Genomic DNA, 17,135 nt, shown 5'->3' with positions numbered 1-17,135 from the left:
TTATACATTGAAAATCCTAAAAACTTCATTTTAAGAATATAAGAACTAATAAATAAATGCAGTCAAGTTGCGGGATACAAAATCAACATTAAAAATCAGTTGTATTTCTATAAATAAACAATGAACTATCTTTAAAAATCAATTTATAGGCTGGACATGGTGGCTCTCACCTGTAATCCCAGCTCTTTGGCGGGCTGAGGCAGGTGGATCACCTGAGGTCAGGAGTTCGAGACCAGCCTGGCCAACATGGCAAAACCCCATCTCTACTGAAAATACAAAACATTAGCTGGGCATTGTGGCAGGCACCTGTAATCCCAGCTACTTGGGAGGCTGAGGCAGGAGAATTGCTTGAACCCGGGAGGCAGAGGTGGCAGTGAGTCAAGATCATGCCATTGCACTCCAGCCTGGGTGACAGAGTGAGACTCTGTCTTTAAAAAAATAATAAAAATAAAAATAAAAAAAAATCCATTTATAATAGAATCAAAAATAATAAAATACTTGTGAATACATTTCACCAAGGAGGTGAAAGGTCTATATACTGAAAACTACAAAATTGATTAAAGAAGACAAAAATAAACAGCAAAATTTTTGTGCTCATGGATAAGAAGAATTCATATTATTAAAATGTCATACTACTCAAAGCAATTTATAGATTCAATGCAATTCTTATCAAAATACCAACGACAATCTTCACAGAAATAGAAAAAATAATCCTAAAATTCTTATGGAAAGACCCAGAATAGCTAAAGCAATCTCAAGAAAAACAAAGCTAGACACCCCATACTTCCTGATTTCAAAGTATATTACAAAGCTACAGAAGTTAAAACTTACGGCACTTGCGTAAAATCAGACATATAAACTAGTGGAATCAAGTAGAGGGCCAAGAAATAAACTCATATGTGTATGATCAATTAATATTTGACAAGCGTGACAAGAATAGATAGTGGGATAAAGGATAGTGTCTTCAAAAAATGGTGTTGAGAAAACTGGATATTCACAAGCAAAAGACTGAAACTGGGTCCTTACCTTATACACAAAGATCAACTCCAAGTAGATTAGAAACCTAAATATACGATACGGAACCTTAAAACATTTTTAGAAGAAAATACAGGGGGAAAGGTCCTCAAGATTGGTTATGGCAACAGTTTGTTTGATATGACACCAAAAGCACCAGCAGCTAAAAAAAGAAAAGTGGTATTCAGCAAACTAAAAAGCTTCTGCACAGCAAAGGAAACAATCAACAGGGTGAAAATGCAACCTACAGAATGGTCAAAAATATTTGCAAACCTGATAAAGGGTTAATATCTAAAATATATAAAGAATTCATATAGCTAAATTGCAAAAACAAAAACAAAAATCTTGATTTAAAAAATGGGCAAAGGACCTAAATAGATATTTTCTCCAAATAAAAGACATACAAATAAGCTAACAGGCACATGAAATGGTGCTCAAAATTACTTATCAGGGACATAGAAATCAAAACCACAATGAGACAAAACTTTGCATCTGTTAGGATGGCTTTTAACAAAAAGATAAGTGTTGGCAAAAGATGTGAATTAAAGGAAATCCTTGTATGCTATTAGTTGGAATGTAATTGATATAGCCATATGGAAAACAGTATGTTGGTTCTTCAAAAAACTAAAACTAGAACTACCATATGATCCAGCAATCCCATTTCTGGGTATACAGCCAATGAAAACTAAATCAGTAGCTCAAAGACATATCTGCACTTCTATGTTCATTGCAGCATTGTTCACAAAAACCAAGACACCAAAACAACCTAAGTGCCTGTCAGCAGATGAATGGAAAAAGAAATCATAGTATGTGTGTACAATGGAATATTATTCAGCCATAAAAAAGGAAGAAACCCTGCTATTTGCAACAACATGGATAAACCTTGATGGCTTTATGCTAAATAAAAATCAAACAGAGAAATACAAATACTGTATAATCTCACATATATGTGGAACCTGTAAATGTCAAACTTATAGAAACAAAATATAATGGTGGTTAGCAGGGGTTAGGAAGTCAGGGAAATGGGGGGACATTGGTCAAAGGGAACACAGACTAACAATACTGTATTGTATATTTGAAATTTGCTAAGAGTAGATATTAAATGTTCTCACCACAAAAAAAAAAAAAAAAGATAACTAGGTGAAGTAATAAATATGTTAACTGCCTTTATTGTGGTCTTTTCACAATATATACATACATCAAATCATCACATTGTACACCTTAAATTCACACAATTTTATTTGTCAACTATATCTCAATAGAACTGGAAAAAAAAAATAAATCCCAAGACAGTAATGTACATGTCATTTAAATAAATAGTTTTAGAGTCTTTGTCTCACTTAAATTAATACTTTGTTAATTTATTTTTTATTGCTTATTTTCTTACTCCCTGCCCATCCCTTGTCTCCACTAAATGTAAGCTGCTTTATGACAGGTATTTACATCTGTCTTGTTTTCATTCTATCCCCAATGAATAACAGCACAGTAGTGGGTAGTTACTGCTCTAATAAGTATTTGTTAGGTAACTAATAGCTATTACTCGAGTAAAGGAAGATATGAATACTTAAAAAGAGTAGCAAAATCTGGGATGTCATCATCTTGATTTTCATTCCTACAACAAGACATGCTAGATGTATTTTTGTGTTCAAGGATAGCACCCCCTGGGATACTGATGATCCATTCCCTTCCTCTCCCATGGCCTCACCTTTTTTGAAAGTCTTCCAGGTTTGGAGATGGGATGGTAACAATTTGAAACTCAAGGGAGCATCCATGGTCCACAGAGGCCTCCCCTGACACACTCACTTCTACACCAACATTCACACTCACATCAGCCTTATGCTTCTGGATCATAATGTCACTGAAGTGGAACGGTCCTGTCACAACAGTTTCTGGGAAAGAAAAGATGACCATAGGTTTAGCCAAGAATTCATTCAAGAATTCAAAGGTTTAGCCAAGAACAGCTGGTGAGCAGAATGAAATCACAAAGACCTATTTTGCCCCAACCCTCCCACTCATTTAAAACTCTGTTGAAAACTAACTAATCAACTGAACGTAAATTACTACAGACAGAAAATGTTTAAATGTTTAAAGGGGCACCGTGTGACAGAGATAAAATCTTCACCCTGAGAAATAGTGGTGTCAAATGTACAGTGTCCAGAAGACCCCTGGGATCATCCTTCCAGGCACACTGTCTCCTCTGCAGCAGGCACAGCACCCAGCCGCAGAGGGCAGCACACAGGGGCCGAAAATGTTTGGGATGTGGAGCCAGACAGACCTGGGTTTGGATAGCAGTTCTACCAGTTCCCAGAGACAAACTGTTTTTGGTTTGGTGGTGGTTGTTGTTTTGAGACAGAGTCTCACTCTGTCATCCAGGCTGGAGTGCATTGGTGCAGTCTCAGCTCACTGCAACCTCCACCTTCTGGGCTCAAGCAATTATTGAGTCTCAGCCTCCCGAGTATATGAGAGTACAAGAGTGCACCACCCTGTCTGGGTTTCGGCATGTTGACCAGACTGATCTCGAACTCCTGGCCTCAAGTGATCTGCCCACCTCAGTCTCCCAAAGTGCTGGGATTATAGGCATGAGCCACAGTGCCCAGCCCCCAGGTACATAACTTTGAACAGACAATTGTATAACCTTCTATTTACTCTTATGTAAAATGGGGATAATATCCTCATGAGCCTGATGCAAATATTAAATGACCTAATGAATGCCTACATCCAGATAATTAGTAGGATTCTCAATTTGTCTTTGTTTCTTGCCCCTTGTCTACAGGCAAGGCTAGTCCTGAGAGTTCTTTTCTAGGTGCTCAGTTATTTTTGGATGCTGGGCCATCTTTTTCTGACCACCCATGTTTTTCACCCCTCACCTCCTAGGCCTCTGGCTGACAATACCTGGGACTGAAGAACTTGGCTCCAGGATATCATTGAGGGAGAATCCAACTGGAACATAGTCAGATTGTCCCCAAATAGATGAACGAGAATCCTTCTTTCGTAATATAACAAACTGACGTAATTTGGTGGCACTCAGTAGGTATTTGACAGGTGTCAAGTCTTTGCTTCCAATCTCTTTGATCAAATTTTTGCTAATGCGTTCAAACATGGAGGGCATGTTGCTAGGAGGAGATGAAAGGAGAACATCAGTTGGGAAAGGAAGAAAATGGTTAAACTCTCACCAATTATTGATATTTCCCCTAAAGGAAAAGATCTACATATGAGATTAGCAGGTCTTAACTTAAAATAGTGACTAGATTATAACTTTCTCAACTTTGAGTTCATTTTTTTGTTGTTTTTGAGACAGGGTCTTGCCATGTTGCCCAGACTGGTCTTGAACTCTTGGGCTTAAGTGATTCTCCCACCTCAGCCTACCTAGCATCTGGGATTATAGGCACACACCACCACAACTGGCTTCCAACTTTGGGCTTCTAGAGACAATTTGGGCTTCTGACAGAGGCACTGCTGTGAAATTCATTGCCCCTTATGGTTGGAGTAGGAAATCCTGGGTATCTCCTCACCTCTAACCCAGGGATACTCTAAATAACAAGAAGAAGGAAGGGCTCAATACTGTCATCAACTAAAGGGCCAGAGGGAAGGCAGGGTTTATGTTAAGATGATATGAATAGTGGTAGAGAATATGTTGGTGTTTGCAATTTTACAGAGAAAGCCACACTGAGAAGTGACAGTTGAACAATAATGTAGAGGAGGCAAGGTATAAACAATGAACATTATGTGGAGAAAAGAATTCCAGGTAGAGAAATCAGCAAGTGAAAAGATTTAGAAGCAATGCATGCCTGGAATATGTGAGGTGGAAAGGAAAGAAGATGAGGTCAGAAGAAACTGAAGGCAAGTTGGTGAAGGCCCCTGTCGGTCATTTTCATCACTCTCTTTTACTTGAAGTGAGATTAAAAGCCTTTGGAGGGATTTGAGCACACAAGTGACATATCTGATGCATCTTTTGCAGAGAGATGTCTGTGGTGGCTGGGTTGACATTAGCCTGCAGTAAGGGAGTTCAGGCAGAAGTGGGAAGTCTAGTAGGGCAGTTTTGCAATAATACAGGTAATCATTAATGACAGGGTAGGCCAGGGCATTGCACTCAAAGTAATGAGAAATGATCAGGTCCTAGTCTACACTGAAGGTAAAAACAACATATATGAAAAGGATGGTTTGTGGAGGATCGTTCCAAGATGGCCGAATAATGACAGTTCCAGTCTGCAACTCCCAGTGTGATCAATGCAGAAGACAGGTGATTTCTGCATTTCCAACTGAGGTACCTGGTTCATCTCGCTGGGACTGGTTGCATAGCAGGTGCAGTCCACGGAGGGTGAGCCCAAGCAGGGCAGGGTGTTGCCTCACCAGGGAAGTGCAAGGGGTTGGGGGATTTCCCTTTCCTAGACAAGGGAAGCCGTGACAGACTGTACCTGGAAAAACGGGACATTCCTGTCCTAATACTGCACTTTTCCAATGGTCTTAGCAAACAGCACACCAGGAGATTATATCCTGCGCCTGGCTTGGCAGGTCCCACGCCCACAGAGCCTTGCTCAGTGCTAGTGCAGCAGTCCAAGATTGAACTGCCAGCTAGCAGCCTGGGCTGACAGAGGGGTGTCTGCCATTGCTGAGGCTTGAGTAGGTAAACAAAGCCACCAGGAAGTTCAAACTGGGTGGAGCCCACCGCAGCTCAACGAGGGCTGTCTGCCTCTGTAGACTCCACCTCTGTGGGCAGGGCATAGCTGAACAAAAGGGAGCAGAAACTTCTGCTGACTTAAACGTCCCTGACTGACAGCTCTGAACAGAGCAGTGGTTATCCCAGCACAGAGTTTGAGCTCTGAGGACAGATGGACTGTCTCCTCAAGTGAGTCCCTGACCCCCGTGTAGCCTAACTGGGAGACGTCTGCCAGTAGGGGCCGACTGACACCTTATACAGCCAGGTGCCCCTCTGAGACGAAGCTTCCAGAGGAAAGATCAGGCAGCAATATTTGCTGAGGCACTTTTCAAAAAAAAGACATACATGTGGCCAACAATCTTATTTTAAAAAAGCTCAACATCACTGATCATTAGAGAAATGCAAATCAAAACCACAATGAGATATCAACTGACACAAGTCTGAATGGCTATTAATAAAAGTCAAAAATAACAGATGCTGGCAAGGTTGTGGAGAAAAGGAATGTTTATACACTGTTGATGGGAATGTAAATCAGTTCAACCATTGTGAAAGACAATTTGGTGATTCCTCAAAGTCCTAAAGACAGAAACACCATCTGACCCAGCAAGCTCATTACTGGGTATATACCCAAAAGAATAGATACCATTTTATAATAAAGACACATGCTTGCGTATGTTCATTGCAGCACTATTCACAATAGCAAAGACATGGAATAAACCTAAATACCCAACAATTGTGGGCTGGATAAAGAAAATGTGGTACATATACCTCATGGAATACTATGTAGCCAAAAAAAGAACAAGATCAAGGACAGCTCCCAGTGGAGCTAGCGGCCATTATCCTTAATAAACCAACACAGAAACAGAAAACCAAAAATCACTTGTTTTCACTTATAAGTGGGAGCTAAATGATGAGAACACATAGACTCATGGAGGGGACCAACGCACACTGGGGCCTACTGGAAGGTAGAGGATGGAGGGTGGGAGGAGAGAGAGGATCGGGAAAAATAACAAATGGGTACTAGGCTTAATACCTTGGTGACAAAATAATTTGTACAACAAACTCCCATGATACAAGTTTACCTATATAACAAACCTACACATGTACCCCTGAACTTAAAATAAAAGTATAGAAAAAGAAAATATATATATAATTTTAAAAAGAAAGAAAGAAAATGTAAGTCTCTAGTCCAGGAAGCCTATAAGGAAAACTATTTTTAAATTCTGCAATAAAATGTAATTTTGAATTTAAAAAAAAAAAAAAAAAAGACTATTCAGGAAAACATGACCTTACCAAATAGACTAAATAAGGCATTAGGGACCAATCCCAGAGAGACAGAGATACGTAATCATTCAAACAAAGAATTCAAAGTAGCTGTTTTGAGGACACTCAAAAGAATTCAAGATAACACATAAAAGGAATTCAGAATTCTATCAGATACATTTTTTAAGGAAATTGAAAAAATCAAAAAGAAGCAGAAATTCTGGAGTTGAAAAATACATTGACCTACAGGAGAATGCATCAGCATCTCTTAATAACAGAATTGATCAAACAGAAGGAAGAATTAATGATCTTGAAAACAGGCTATTTGAAAATATATAGTCAAAGGAGACAAAAGAAAAAAGAATGAAGCATGCTACAAGATGTAGAAAATAGCCTCAAAAGGGCAAATCTAAGAGTTATTGGCCTTAAAGAGAAGATTTAGAAAGAGATAGGTGTAGAAAGTTTATGCAAAGGGAGAACTTCCCAAATTCAGAGTAAGATACCAATATTCAAGTACAAGGTACAAGAAGGTAACAGAACACCCAGCTAATTTAACCCAAAGAAGACTACCTCAGACATTTGATAATCAAACTCCCAAATATCAAGTATAAACTAAGAATCCTAAAGTGGCAAAAGAAAAGAAAACATAGCAAACAATAAAATTCCAATACATCTAGTATCAGACTTTTCACTGGAAACCTTACAGGCCAAGAGACAGTGGCATGACATATTTAATATGCTGAAGGGAAAAAAAACTTTTACCTTAGAGTAGTATATCTGGCAAAAAATATGCTTCAAGGATGAAGGAGAAATAAAGACCTTCCCAGACAGACAAAAACTGAGAGAGTTCATCAACACCAAACCTGTCTTACAAACAGGGAGTTGTTCGGTCTGAAAGAAAAGGATGTTAACGAGCAAGAAGAAATCATCTGAAGGTACAAAATTCAATGGTAGTAGGAAGCACACAGAAAAACACATAATATTGTAACACTGTAATTGTGGTATGTAAACTACTCTTACCTTAAGTAGAAAGGCCAAATGATAAACCAATCAGAAACAACTACAACTTTCAAGACATAGTACCATAGGACATAAAGAGAAACAACAAACAGTTAAAAAGCAGAGAGACGAAGTTAAAGTGTAGAGTTTTTATTAGTTTTCTTTTTGTGTTTGTTTGTTTATGCAATCACTATTAAGTTGTCATCCATTTAAAATAATGAGTTATAAGATAGCATTTGCAAGCCTCATAGTAATTTCAAATCTAAAAACATACAATGAATAAGCAAAAAATGAAAAGCAAGAAATTAAAATATGGCCATCAGTGAAAATTACCTTCACTAAAAGGAAGAGGAAAATGAAGAAACAGAAGATCACAAAACAACCAGAAAACAAAAAATAAAATACCAAAAGTCCTCACTTATTAGTAATAACATTAAATGTAAATGAACTAAACTGTCCAATCTAAAGACATACAGTGATTGAATTAATTAAAAAACAAGAGCCAATGATCTATTACCTACAAGAAATACACTTCTCCTATAAAGATACACATGGAATAAAAACATAAGAATGGAAAATATATTTGTGACAATGGAAACCAAAAAAGAGCAGGAATAGCTATACTTATATCAGACAAAATAGAGTTAGATTCAGATTAGAGCTAAAGAGGTAGACCCCAATACAATAATAGCTAGAGACTTCAACACCTCGCTTTCAGCATTGGACAGATCTCCCAGACAGAAAATCAGCAAGGAAACATTAGACTCAATCTGTACTATAGAACAAATGAACCTAATAGGTATTTACAGAACATTTTATCCAATGGACGCAAAATACACATTTTTTCTTCTCATCACATGGATCATTCTCAAGAATGGACCATATTTTAGGTCACAGAACTAGTATTAAAACACTCAAAAAGTTGAAATAATATAATGTATCTTCTCTGAACACCATGGAATAAAACTAGAAATCAATAATAGGAATTTTAGAAATTATACAAACACATGGAAAGTAAACAATATGCTCCTGAATGACTGATGGGCCAATGAAGAAATTGATGAGGAAATTGAATCATTTCTTGAAACAAATGATAATGCAAACATACCAAAACCCATGGATACAGCAAAAGCAGTACAAAGAGGGAAATTTATAGCTATAAGTGTCTACATCAAAAGAGAAGAAAAACTTCAAATAAATAACCTAATGATGCATTTTAAAGAACTAGAAAACCAAGAGCAGACCAAACCCAAAATTAGTAGAAAATAATAAACAATAATGATCGAGCAGAAATAAAGTTAACATGAAGAAAACAATATAAAAGATGAATGAGATGAAAGTTGCTATGTTGAAAAGATAAAATAGACAAATCTTTAGGCAGACTAAGAAAAAAGAGAGAAGGCCCAAATAAATAAAAACATAGATGAAAAAGAAAACATTATACCTGATACTGCAGGAATTCAAAGGATTATTGGTGGCTACTATGAGCAACTATATACCAATAAATTGGAAAATCTAGAGGAAATTGATAAATTCCCAGAAACATACAGCCTACCAAGATTGAACCTTGAAGAAATCCAAAACCTGAACATATCAATCACAGTTAATGAGAGCAAGGCTGTAATAAAAAGTCTCCAGTAAATAAAAGCCTGGGACCCAATGAATTCAATGCTGAATTCTACCAAACATTTAAAGAAGAGCTAATACCAATCCTATTCAAACTATTTTTAAAAACAGACAAAGAGGGAATACTTCCAAACTCATTTTATGAGTCCAATATTACCCAAATAAAAAACAGGACAAAGAAACTTCAAAAAAACTACAAGCCAGTATCTCTGATGAATATTGATGGAAACATCCTCAACAAAATACTAGGAAACTAAATTCAACAATATATTAAAAACATCATTTATCATGACCAAGTGGGATTTATCCCAGGGATGCAAGGATGGTACAACATACACAAATCAATCAATGTGATACCTTATATCAACAGAACGAAGGACAAAAACCATGTGATCATTTCCATTAATGCTGAAAAACACTTGATAAAACTCAATATCCTTTGATGATAAACCCCTCAAAAAAGTGGGTATAGAAGGAACATACCTCAACATAATAAAAAGTCATATATGACAGACTCATTAAATGGGGAGAAGAAAAAAATAAAGGGCATCCTAATTGGAAAGGAAGAAGTCAAATTGTCCTTTGGGAGGCCAAGGTGGGTGGATCACAAAGTCAGGAGATCAAGACCATCCTGGCTAACACGGTGAAACCCCGTCTCTACTAAAAAGTACAAAAAATTAGCCGGGCGTGGTGGTGGGCACCTGTAGTCCCAGTTACTTGGGAGGCTGAGGCAGGAGAATGGCGTGAACCCGGGAGGCAGAGCTTGGAGTGAGCCAAGATCACGCCACTGCACTCCAGCCTGGGTGACAGAGTGAGACTCCATCTCAAAAAAAAAAAAAAAGAAGAAGAAGAAGTTATAAATTCATTAAAGTTAAAGGATACAAAATCAACATCCAAAAATCAGTAGCACTTCTATATGCCAACAGCAAAGAATCGGAAAAGAAAATCAAGAAAGTTATCCCATTTACAAGAGCCACAAATAAAATTAAATTCCTAGGAATTAATTTAACTGAAGAAGTGAAAAATCTCTTCAATGAAAACTATAAAACATTAATGAAAGAAACTAAAGATGACACAAAAAAATGAAACGATATTCCATGTTCATAGATTGGAAGAATCAACATTGTTAAAATGTCCATACTATCCAAAGCAATCTTCAGATTCTATGCAAATTCTATCAAAATACCAATGACATTCTTCACAGAAAGAGAAAAAAAATCCTAAAACGTATATGGAAACACAAAAGACCCAGAATAACCAAATCTATCCTAAGCAAAAAGAGCAAAACTCAAGGAATCATATTATCTGACATCAAATCATACTACAGAGCTACAGTAACCAAAACAGCATGGTACTGGCATGAAAACAAACACATAGACCAAAGAAAAATAATCAAGAATCCAGAAACAAATCCATACACCTACAGTAAGCTCATTTTTTACCAAGGTGCCAAGAACATACATTAGAGAAAGGACAGTCTCTTCAATAAATGGTGCTGGGAAAGCTGGATATTCATATGCAGAAGACTGAAACTACACCATTCTCTCATCATGTACAAAAATAAAATCAAAATAGATTAAAGACTTCAATCTAAAGCCTCAAACTGTGAAACTACTACAGGAAAATATTGGGGGAAACTCTCTAGGACATTGGTCTAGGCAAAAATTTCTTAAGTAATACACCATAAGCACAGGTAACCAAAGCAAAAATAGACAAATTGGATCTCATCAAGTTACAAAGCTTCCTTCCAGCAAAAGGAAAAATCAGCAACAGAAAAATACAACCCATAGAATGGGAGAAAATATTTGCAAACCGCCCATCTGAAAAGGGATTAATAACTAGAAAATATAAGGAGCCCACGCAACTCTATAGGAAAAATATAACAATTGGATTAAAATATGGGCAAAAGAGTTGAATAAACATTTCTCAAAGGAATACATACAAATGAAAAACTCATATGAAAAGGTCCTCAACATTTTTAGTTATCAGAAAAATGTCAATCAAAATTACAATGAGATATAATCTCACCCATGTTAAAAATGGCAATCAAAACTACAATGAGATATAATCTCACCCCTGTTAAAATCTCACCCATTAATAAAAAATGCTGGAGAGAAGGTGGAGAAAAGAGAACCTTGTACCCTGTTTGTGGGAATGTAAATTAGTACAGCCACTATGGAGAACAGTTTGGACCTTCCTTAAAAAGCTAAAAATAGAGCTGCCATACAACCCAGCAACCTCTCTACTGGGTATACACCCAAAAGAAAGAACAACAGTATATTGAAGAGATATCTGCACTCCCATGTTTGTTGCAGCACTGTTCACAATAGCCAAGATTGGGAAACAATGCAAGTGTCCATCAACAAATGAACAGTTAAACAAAATGTGGTACATATACATAACAGAGTACTACTCAACCATAAAAAAGAATGAGATCGGCTGGGCGCGGTGGCTCATGCCTGTAATCCCAGCACTTTGGGAGGCTGAGGCGGGTGGATCACCTGAGGTCAGGAGTTCAAGACCAGCCTGACCAACATGGAGAAATCCCGTCTCTACTAAAAATACAAAATTAGCCGGATGTGGTGGCACATGTCTGTAATCCCAGCTACTCGGGAGGCTGAGGCAGGAGAATCGCTTGAACCCAGGAAGTGGAGGTTGCAGTGAGCCAAGATCACGCTGTTGCACTTCAGCCTGGACAACAAGAGCAAAACTCCATCTCAAAAAAAAAGAGAGATCCTGTCATTCGCAAGAACATAGATGGGACTAGAGGTGATTAAGTAAATAAACCAGGCACAAAAAGACAAACTTTACATGTTCTCACTTATTTATGAGAGCTAAACATTAAGACAATTGAAGTTATGGAGATAGAGAGTCAAATGATGATTACCAGAGGCTGGGAAGGGTATTAGGGGGTGGGAGGGAGGTGGGGATGGTTAATGAGTACCAAAAAAATAGTTAGACTGAATAAGATCTAGTATTTCTGAATAAGATCTAGTATTTGATAGCACAACGGGGTAACTATAGTCAATAATTGTACAGTTAAAAATAGCTAAAACAGTATAATTGTATTGTTACAATTAAGAGTATAATTGTATTGTTATAATTAAAACAAATAGGAATAGGATTTCCTAACTATAGGAATTCGGTTTTTGAACATTCTAAATATGTTCAATAATGAAGAGAGTCAGAATTTTCAACAGTTCATGTAAAAGTCCTGATGTGACCATTTCAATTCTGTCTGATATGGGCCACGTAAGAGCTCACTGGACAACAGAGAATAATAAGAACATAAGAAGCTTCTCCAAGACTGGACGTGTACAACAATGTATCAAAGATATATTCCTCAGCCTTACATGCTATCAGGAATTCTCCATTATTAAAAAGAACTTAACTTCCTTTTCAGTCAAATTATGTAGGAAAAGAAAATTCTTTGACTCATTTCACAAACCCATCCTGAACATTTTTGTCGCTGATGATGGTACCTTTTCTTTTTCATCCCCGATCCCATTAGGACTTACCAGATTATATATCCTTTTGTCCTGTAGAGAAATAGCACAATTGGCCGGGCGCGGTGGCTCACGTCTGTAATCCCAGCACTTTAGGAGGCTGAGGCTGGTGGATCACAAGGTCAGGAGTTCAAGATCAGCCTGGCCAAGATGGTGAAACCCCGTCTCTACTAAAAACGCAAAAATTAGCCAGGAGTGGTGGCAGGCACCTGTAATACCAGTTACTTGGGAGGCTGAGGCAGAGAACTGCTTGAACCCAGGAGGCAGAGGTTGCAGTTAGCTGAGATCACACCACTGCCCTCCAGCCTGGGCGATTCCGTCTCAAAAGAAAAAAAAGAGAGAGAGAGAGAGAAATAGCACAATTGAGTGGGGCCCCTTCCAGTCTTCAGACCTCCTGCAGTCAAGCAGAAATTGTCAGACAAATTCCAGGACCAGGTCAATGTGATTCTGCTCACTGTTCTCTTCTCAACAACGGGTCCCTGATTCAATTTCCAATCCTGGAAAAATAAGCACAGGGAGGGCCCTCTTCATTTCCAGAAGAGTAAGTCTGGAACCAGTTCTGGATCACAGAACCTTAGCTCTCAAGTCCTTCTCAGCCAAAAATCTGTGGAACAAAATCAAGTAGCATCTAATTATGTATCTCCTGAATCAGAATTAAAAAGGCTTCTTCAGCGTCACACCCATTTCCTTTCACATACAGAACTAGCTGAGCAAGTCTTTGATTCATGGATTCCCAGCAACTGTAGCTGTAACAACTTCTTTGGCTCGCGTTCCTCTGGCATATGTGCTGAATTTAGAATTCAATCATTGGACACCAGGAAAGGCAACTTCAACAGGAGGGACAGGCACCAGTGCCAGGGCCCTGGGAAGTACCTCTGAACTGCCTACATGTGGAGCTCTGTACAACAGGAATTACTGTGCTTAATGCTTCCTCTGTATTAAGTACCATGCATGTATTATCTAAATCCATTCTTGCAACAATCTTTATTTTAAAGATAAATAAAAAGGGGATTTGTGAAAAGAATTAAAAACTTGCCTGAAACCCATGTTCTTTCCAATTTACTCCCTATGGGTTTCAAGATGAAGTAAAGTGCCTATAGGAGGAGAAACTGTATAAACAGGATTGCTACACCTTTAAGTTTTGAGTAACTTCCTGGAACTGACACTCAATACAACAACATTCCTTTCAGCTGACAGTATTTCACAATGCATTTACTTTACTTTTGTTTTCTTTTAATATTCAAAAAAGTCTTAAGCCTTGCCTTTCCACTATAAGAACCTGATATGCACTTCACTTGGGACAAAGCTCAGACTGTACTTTCTGCATATCACCAGCAGACACAATGTACCAAATTAACTATCATGTTCTATAATTTTCATTGTAAAACCTATAGACATACATAACCCTTTTGTGTACCAACATTCTACAGGCCCCAACCTGCTATTGGGTAATTCAGAAGTCGGAGAAAAGTAATTTAGCTGTTTGGGAACAGTTATGTGAGTCACATCAACTTACATAACAGATAAAGAAAAGCTCTCTAAAAGAAAGCGATATTTATTCAAGAATGAGCATTGCAATGGGAATATGCATGCCATCACAAACTATGTGTGTATTCAGAGAAGGGTGAATACACTGTAAGGGAAGAAAAAAGTTTTAAAGAGAAAAATAAGAAGGATTGCACAATTGTTTTGAATCGATTATCTTTGGTTACAAGGATCAGTAAAAAAGGTGGCACCAGTCCAAGGTTAGACAGGCAGTTGGTGGGCAGATGTCCTGGCAGAAGTATTTTTTGTTTAAGGTTGCAGTAGCCTTTGTGCAAAGCTGTGGTTTTTGGTTTTGTTTTGTCTTTAATTTTTATGGGTACATAGATTTATATACTTATTTATGGTATATATGGGATATTTTAAGACAGGCATACAATGTATAATAATCACACCAGGGTAAATGAGATATCCATCATCTAAGACTTTTTTGTTGTTTACAATATAATTATACTCTTTTAGTTATTTTTAAGTGTACAATTAAATTATTATTGACTATCGTCACCCTGTTGTGTTATCAGATATTAGATCTTATTCATTCTAAATTTTTTTGTACTCATTAACCATTCCCCCTACCCCTGCACACCCACCTCATTACACTTCCCAGCCTCTGATAACCATCCTTTTATTCTCTATCTCCATAAGTTCAATTGTTTTAATTTTTAGCTTTCACAAATAAGAGAGAACATGTAAAGTTTATCTTTCTGTGCTTGGCTTATTTCACTTAACATAATGACCTCCAGTTCCATCCATGTTGCTGCAAATGACAGGATCTCATTCTTTTATTTGTAGAGTCAGGGTTTTACCATGTTGCCCAGGCTGATCTCAAACTTCCAGGCTCAAGTGATCTACCTGCCTCAGTCTTTCAAAGTACTAGGATTGCAGGCATAAGCCTCCACACCCAGATTAAAGTTTTTTAAAAATACAAATACTTTACAGTGCTGCCAATAATACAGTAAAACCAGAACTCATATAAATATTGGTAGGAACATAAGCTGTACGATATTTCTAAGCTTGTAGTAGTAGGTATTAAAATCATTTTTTGACATTCTTGTTCTTTGAATCAGTAATTTTGCACATACAAATATGTCTTAAGAAGATAATCCAAAAGGTAAGCAAATACTTAGGTATAGATACTTATTATGGCATTATTATGATACTAAAGAACTGAAGGTACCTAAATTACCAACATTATGGAAATTAAGTTGGAGCAATAACCTAAGTTTTATTCTGCATCCTGAAACCCTCCCAAGAGCAGAGTGGGGAAGGAGTCCTTGTCCTCTCCCTTCCCAAATGCTGAGTCCCAGCTGGAGATCATCCTGATTCATCTGGGGTTCAGCTCTTCTGAGACAAGGGAATGCCCTCACCCCATCACTCACTCTCACACTCTGCTGCCTGTATCTACAACATCACTATATCTGGTCAAGGGAGCATCCTGGTGTCAGTTACCACCTATCGGTGGCCATAAACAGAAAAAGGCTAAACCCTCTAAACTTGTGCACTTAGCAGACTCTGCTTCTACAAAGACCAACCATATTCAAAGCAGCTCTCTAATGAGGACTAGGCATGAGAATCGGATTCACCCTTTAGAGAGAAGTCAGAGACACCTGCCGAGGGCACCAGGAAATAGTGGTGCTCTTCAAGATCATGGTGAACCATACGGTGATTTTAATTTAGAGAGAGAAAGAAAAGAAACTCCATTTTCAAAAATAGCATATTTCATATGTGTTGACAAGCGGGAAGTGAATGAAATCAGGTTAACTTGGTAGCAGAGCCTGCAAGTCACGACCTGACCACTAGGAGGCGAGCGAGGCATCTCTGAACACAATCTGGGCCTAGGGGACAAGGAAACCAACCTGGATTGTGCCAGTGAAGGAAACACTGGCCGGACACCAAGGACTTAACCCTCACAGCAAGTCAAGAAGGAAAATAATGTGCGGAAATGTTCAATAATTTCCAATAGCCTCTGCTGTGTAACTTCAGAGGAAATTCGAATCCCTCTTTAAGTATCAGCTGTTGGGAAAATATAATTAAAAACGAAATATTCTTCCAACCCAGAAAACCTGTGTCCAAAGGTAGTAGAAAAAGAAAACACTTTTTTTAATGGAATAAACATTAAACCACAAGCAATCCACTAAGAGACTGCAAAGACAAGCATAAAATTGTATTCTTTATATATACAAGCAGATATCACCAATTACATACTTGTTTTCAAGATAAGCAACAACTACTCCCCAAGTATGAGGATCTGACAGCACCACCTGTCAGACACGGCGCATCCCAGCTTCACCTGGTAATTGGTGTGACCACCTGTTAGCAAATTGGCTTTATCCAGAGAAAAAACAAACCTCTAATATCTTTATGACAGGAGGGAATTTTGCAATGTGAAGTAAGATACACCCCCTCCCCACCGCACCCAGTTCGGATCCTGTCTTCCCACAGAAAATAGAAGATAGGGTTGTTTCCATTTGAAAGACAGGTTCTCAGATCCTTGAGAAAGACATTCCTGAGTCATCAAGCTGATAAAT

General features: G+C 37.9%; 1 protein-coding gene across 1 annotated transcript in view; it reads right to left on the bottom strand.

The window, feature by feature from the left end:
- LOC105492809 (gasdermin C) overlaps positions 1-16,597 on the bottom strand; it is a 41,352-nt gene extending 24,755 nt beyond the window's left edge. The window contains exons 1-4 of the mRNA XM_071067832.1: positions 16,464-16,597; positions 13,078-13,562; positions 3,907-4,127; positions 2,720-2,903 (exon numbers count right to left, since the gene is read on the bottom strand). Coding sequence (XP_070923933.1) covers positions 2,720-2,903; positions 3,907-4,123 — 401 coding nt within the window. The 5' untranslated portion in view covers positions 4,124-4,127; positions 13,078-13,562; positions 16,464-16,597. The remainder of the gene's footprint in view (positions 1-2,719; positions 2,904-3,906; positions 4,128-13,077; positions 13,563-16,463) is intronic.
- Positions 16,598-17,135: the final 538 nt, after the last annotated feature.

The sequence above is a fragment of the Macaca nemestrina genome, chromosome 8 (assembly GCF_043159975.1).
Source record: "Macaca nemestrina isolate mMacNem1 chromosome 8, mMacNem.hap1, whole genome shotgun sequence".
NCBI lineage: Eukaryota > Metazoa > Chordata > Mammalia > Primates > Cercopithecidae > Macaca > Macaca nemestrina.
Note: the sequence above shows the minus strand (reverse complement) of the source record. Positions and strands in the feature narration are given on the sequence as shown.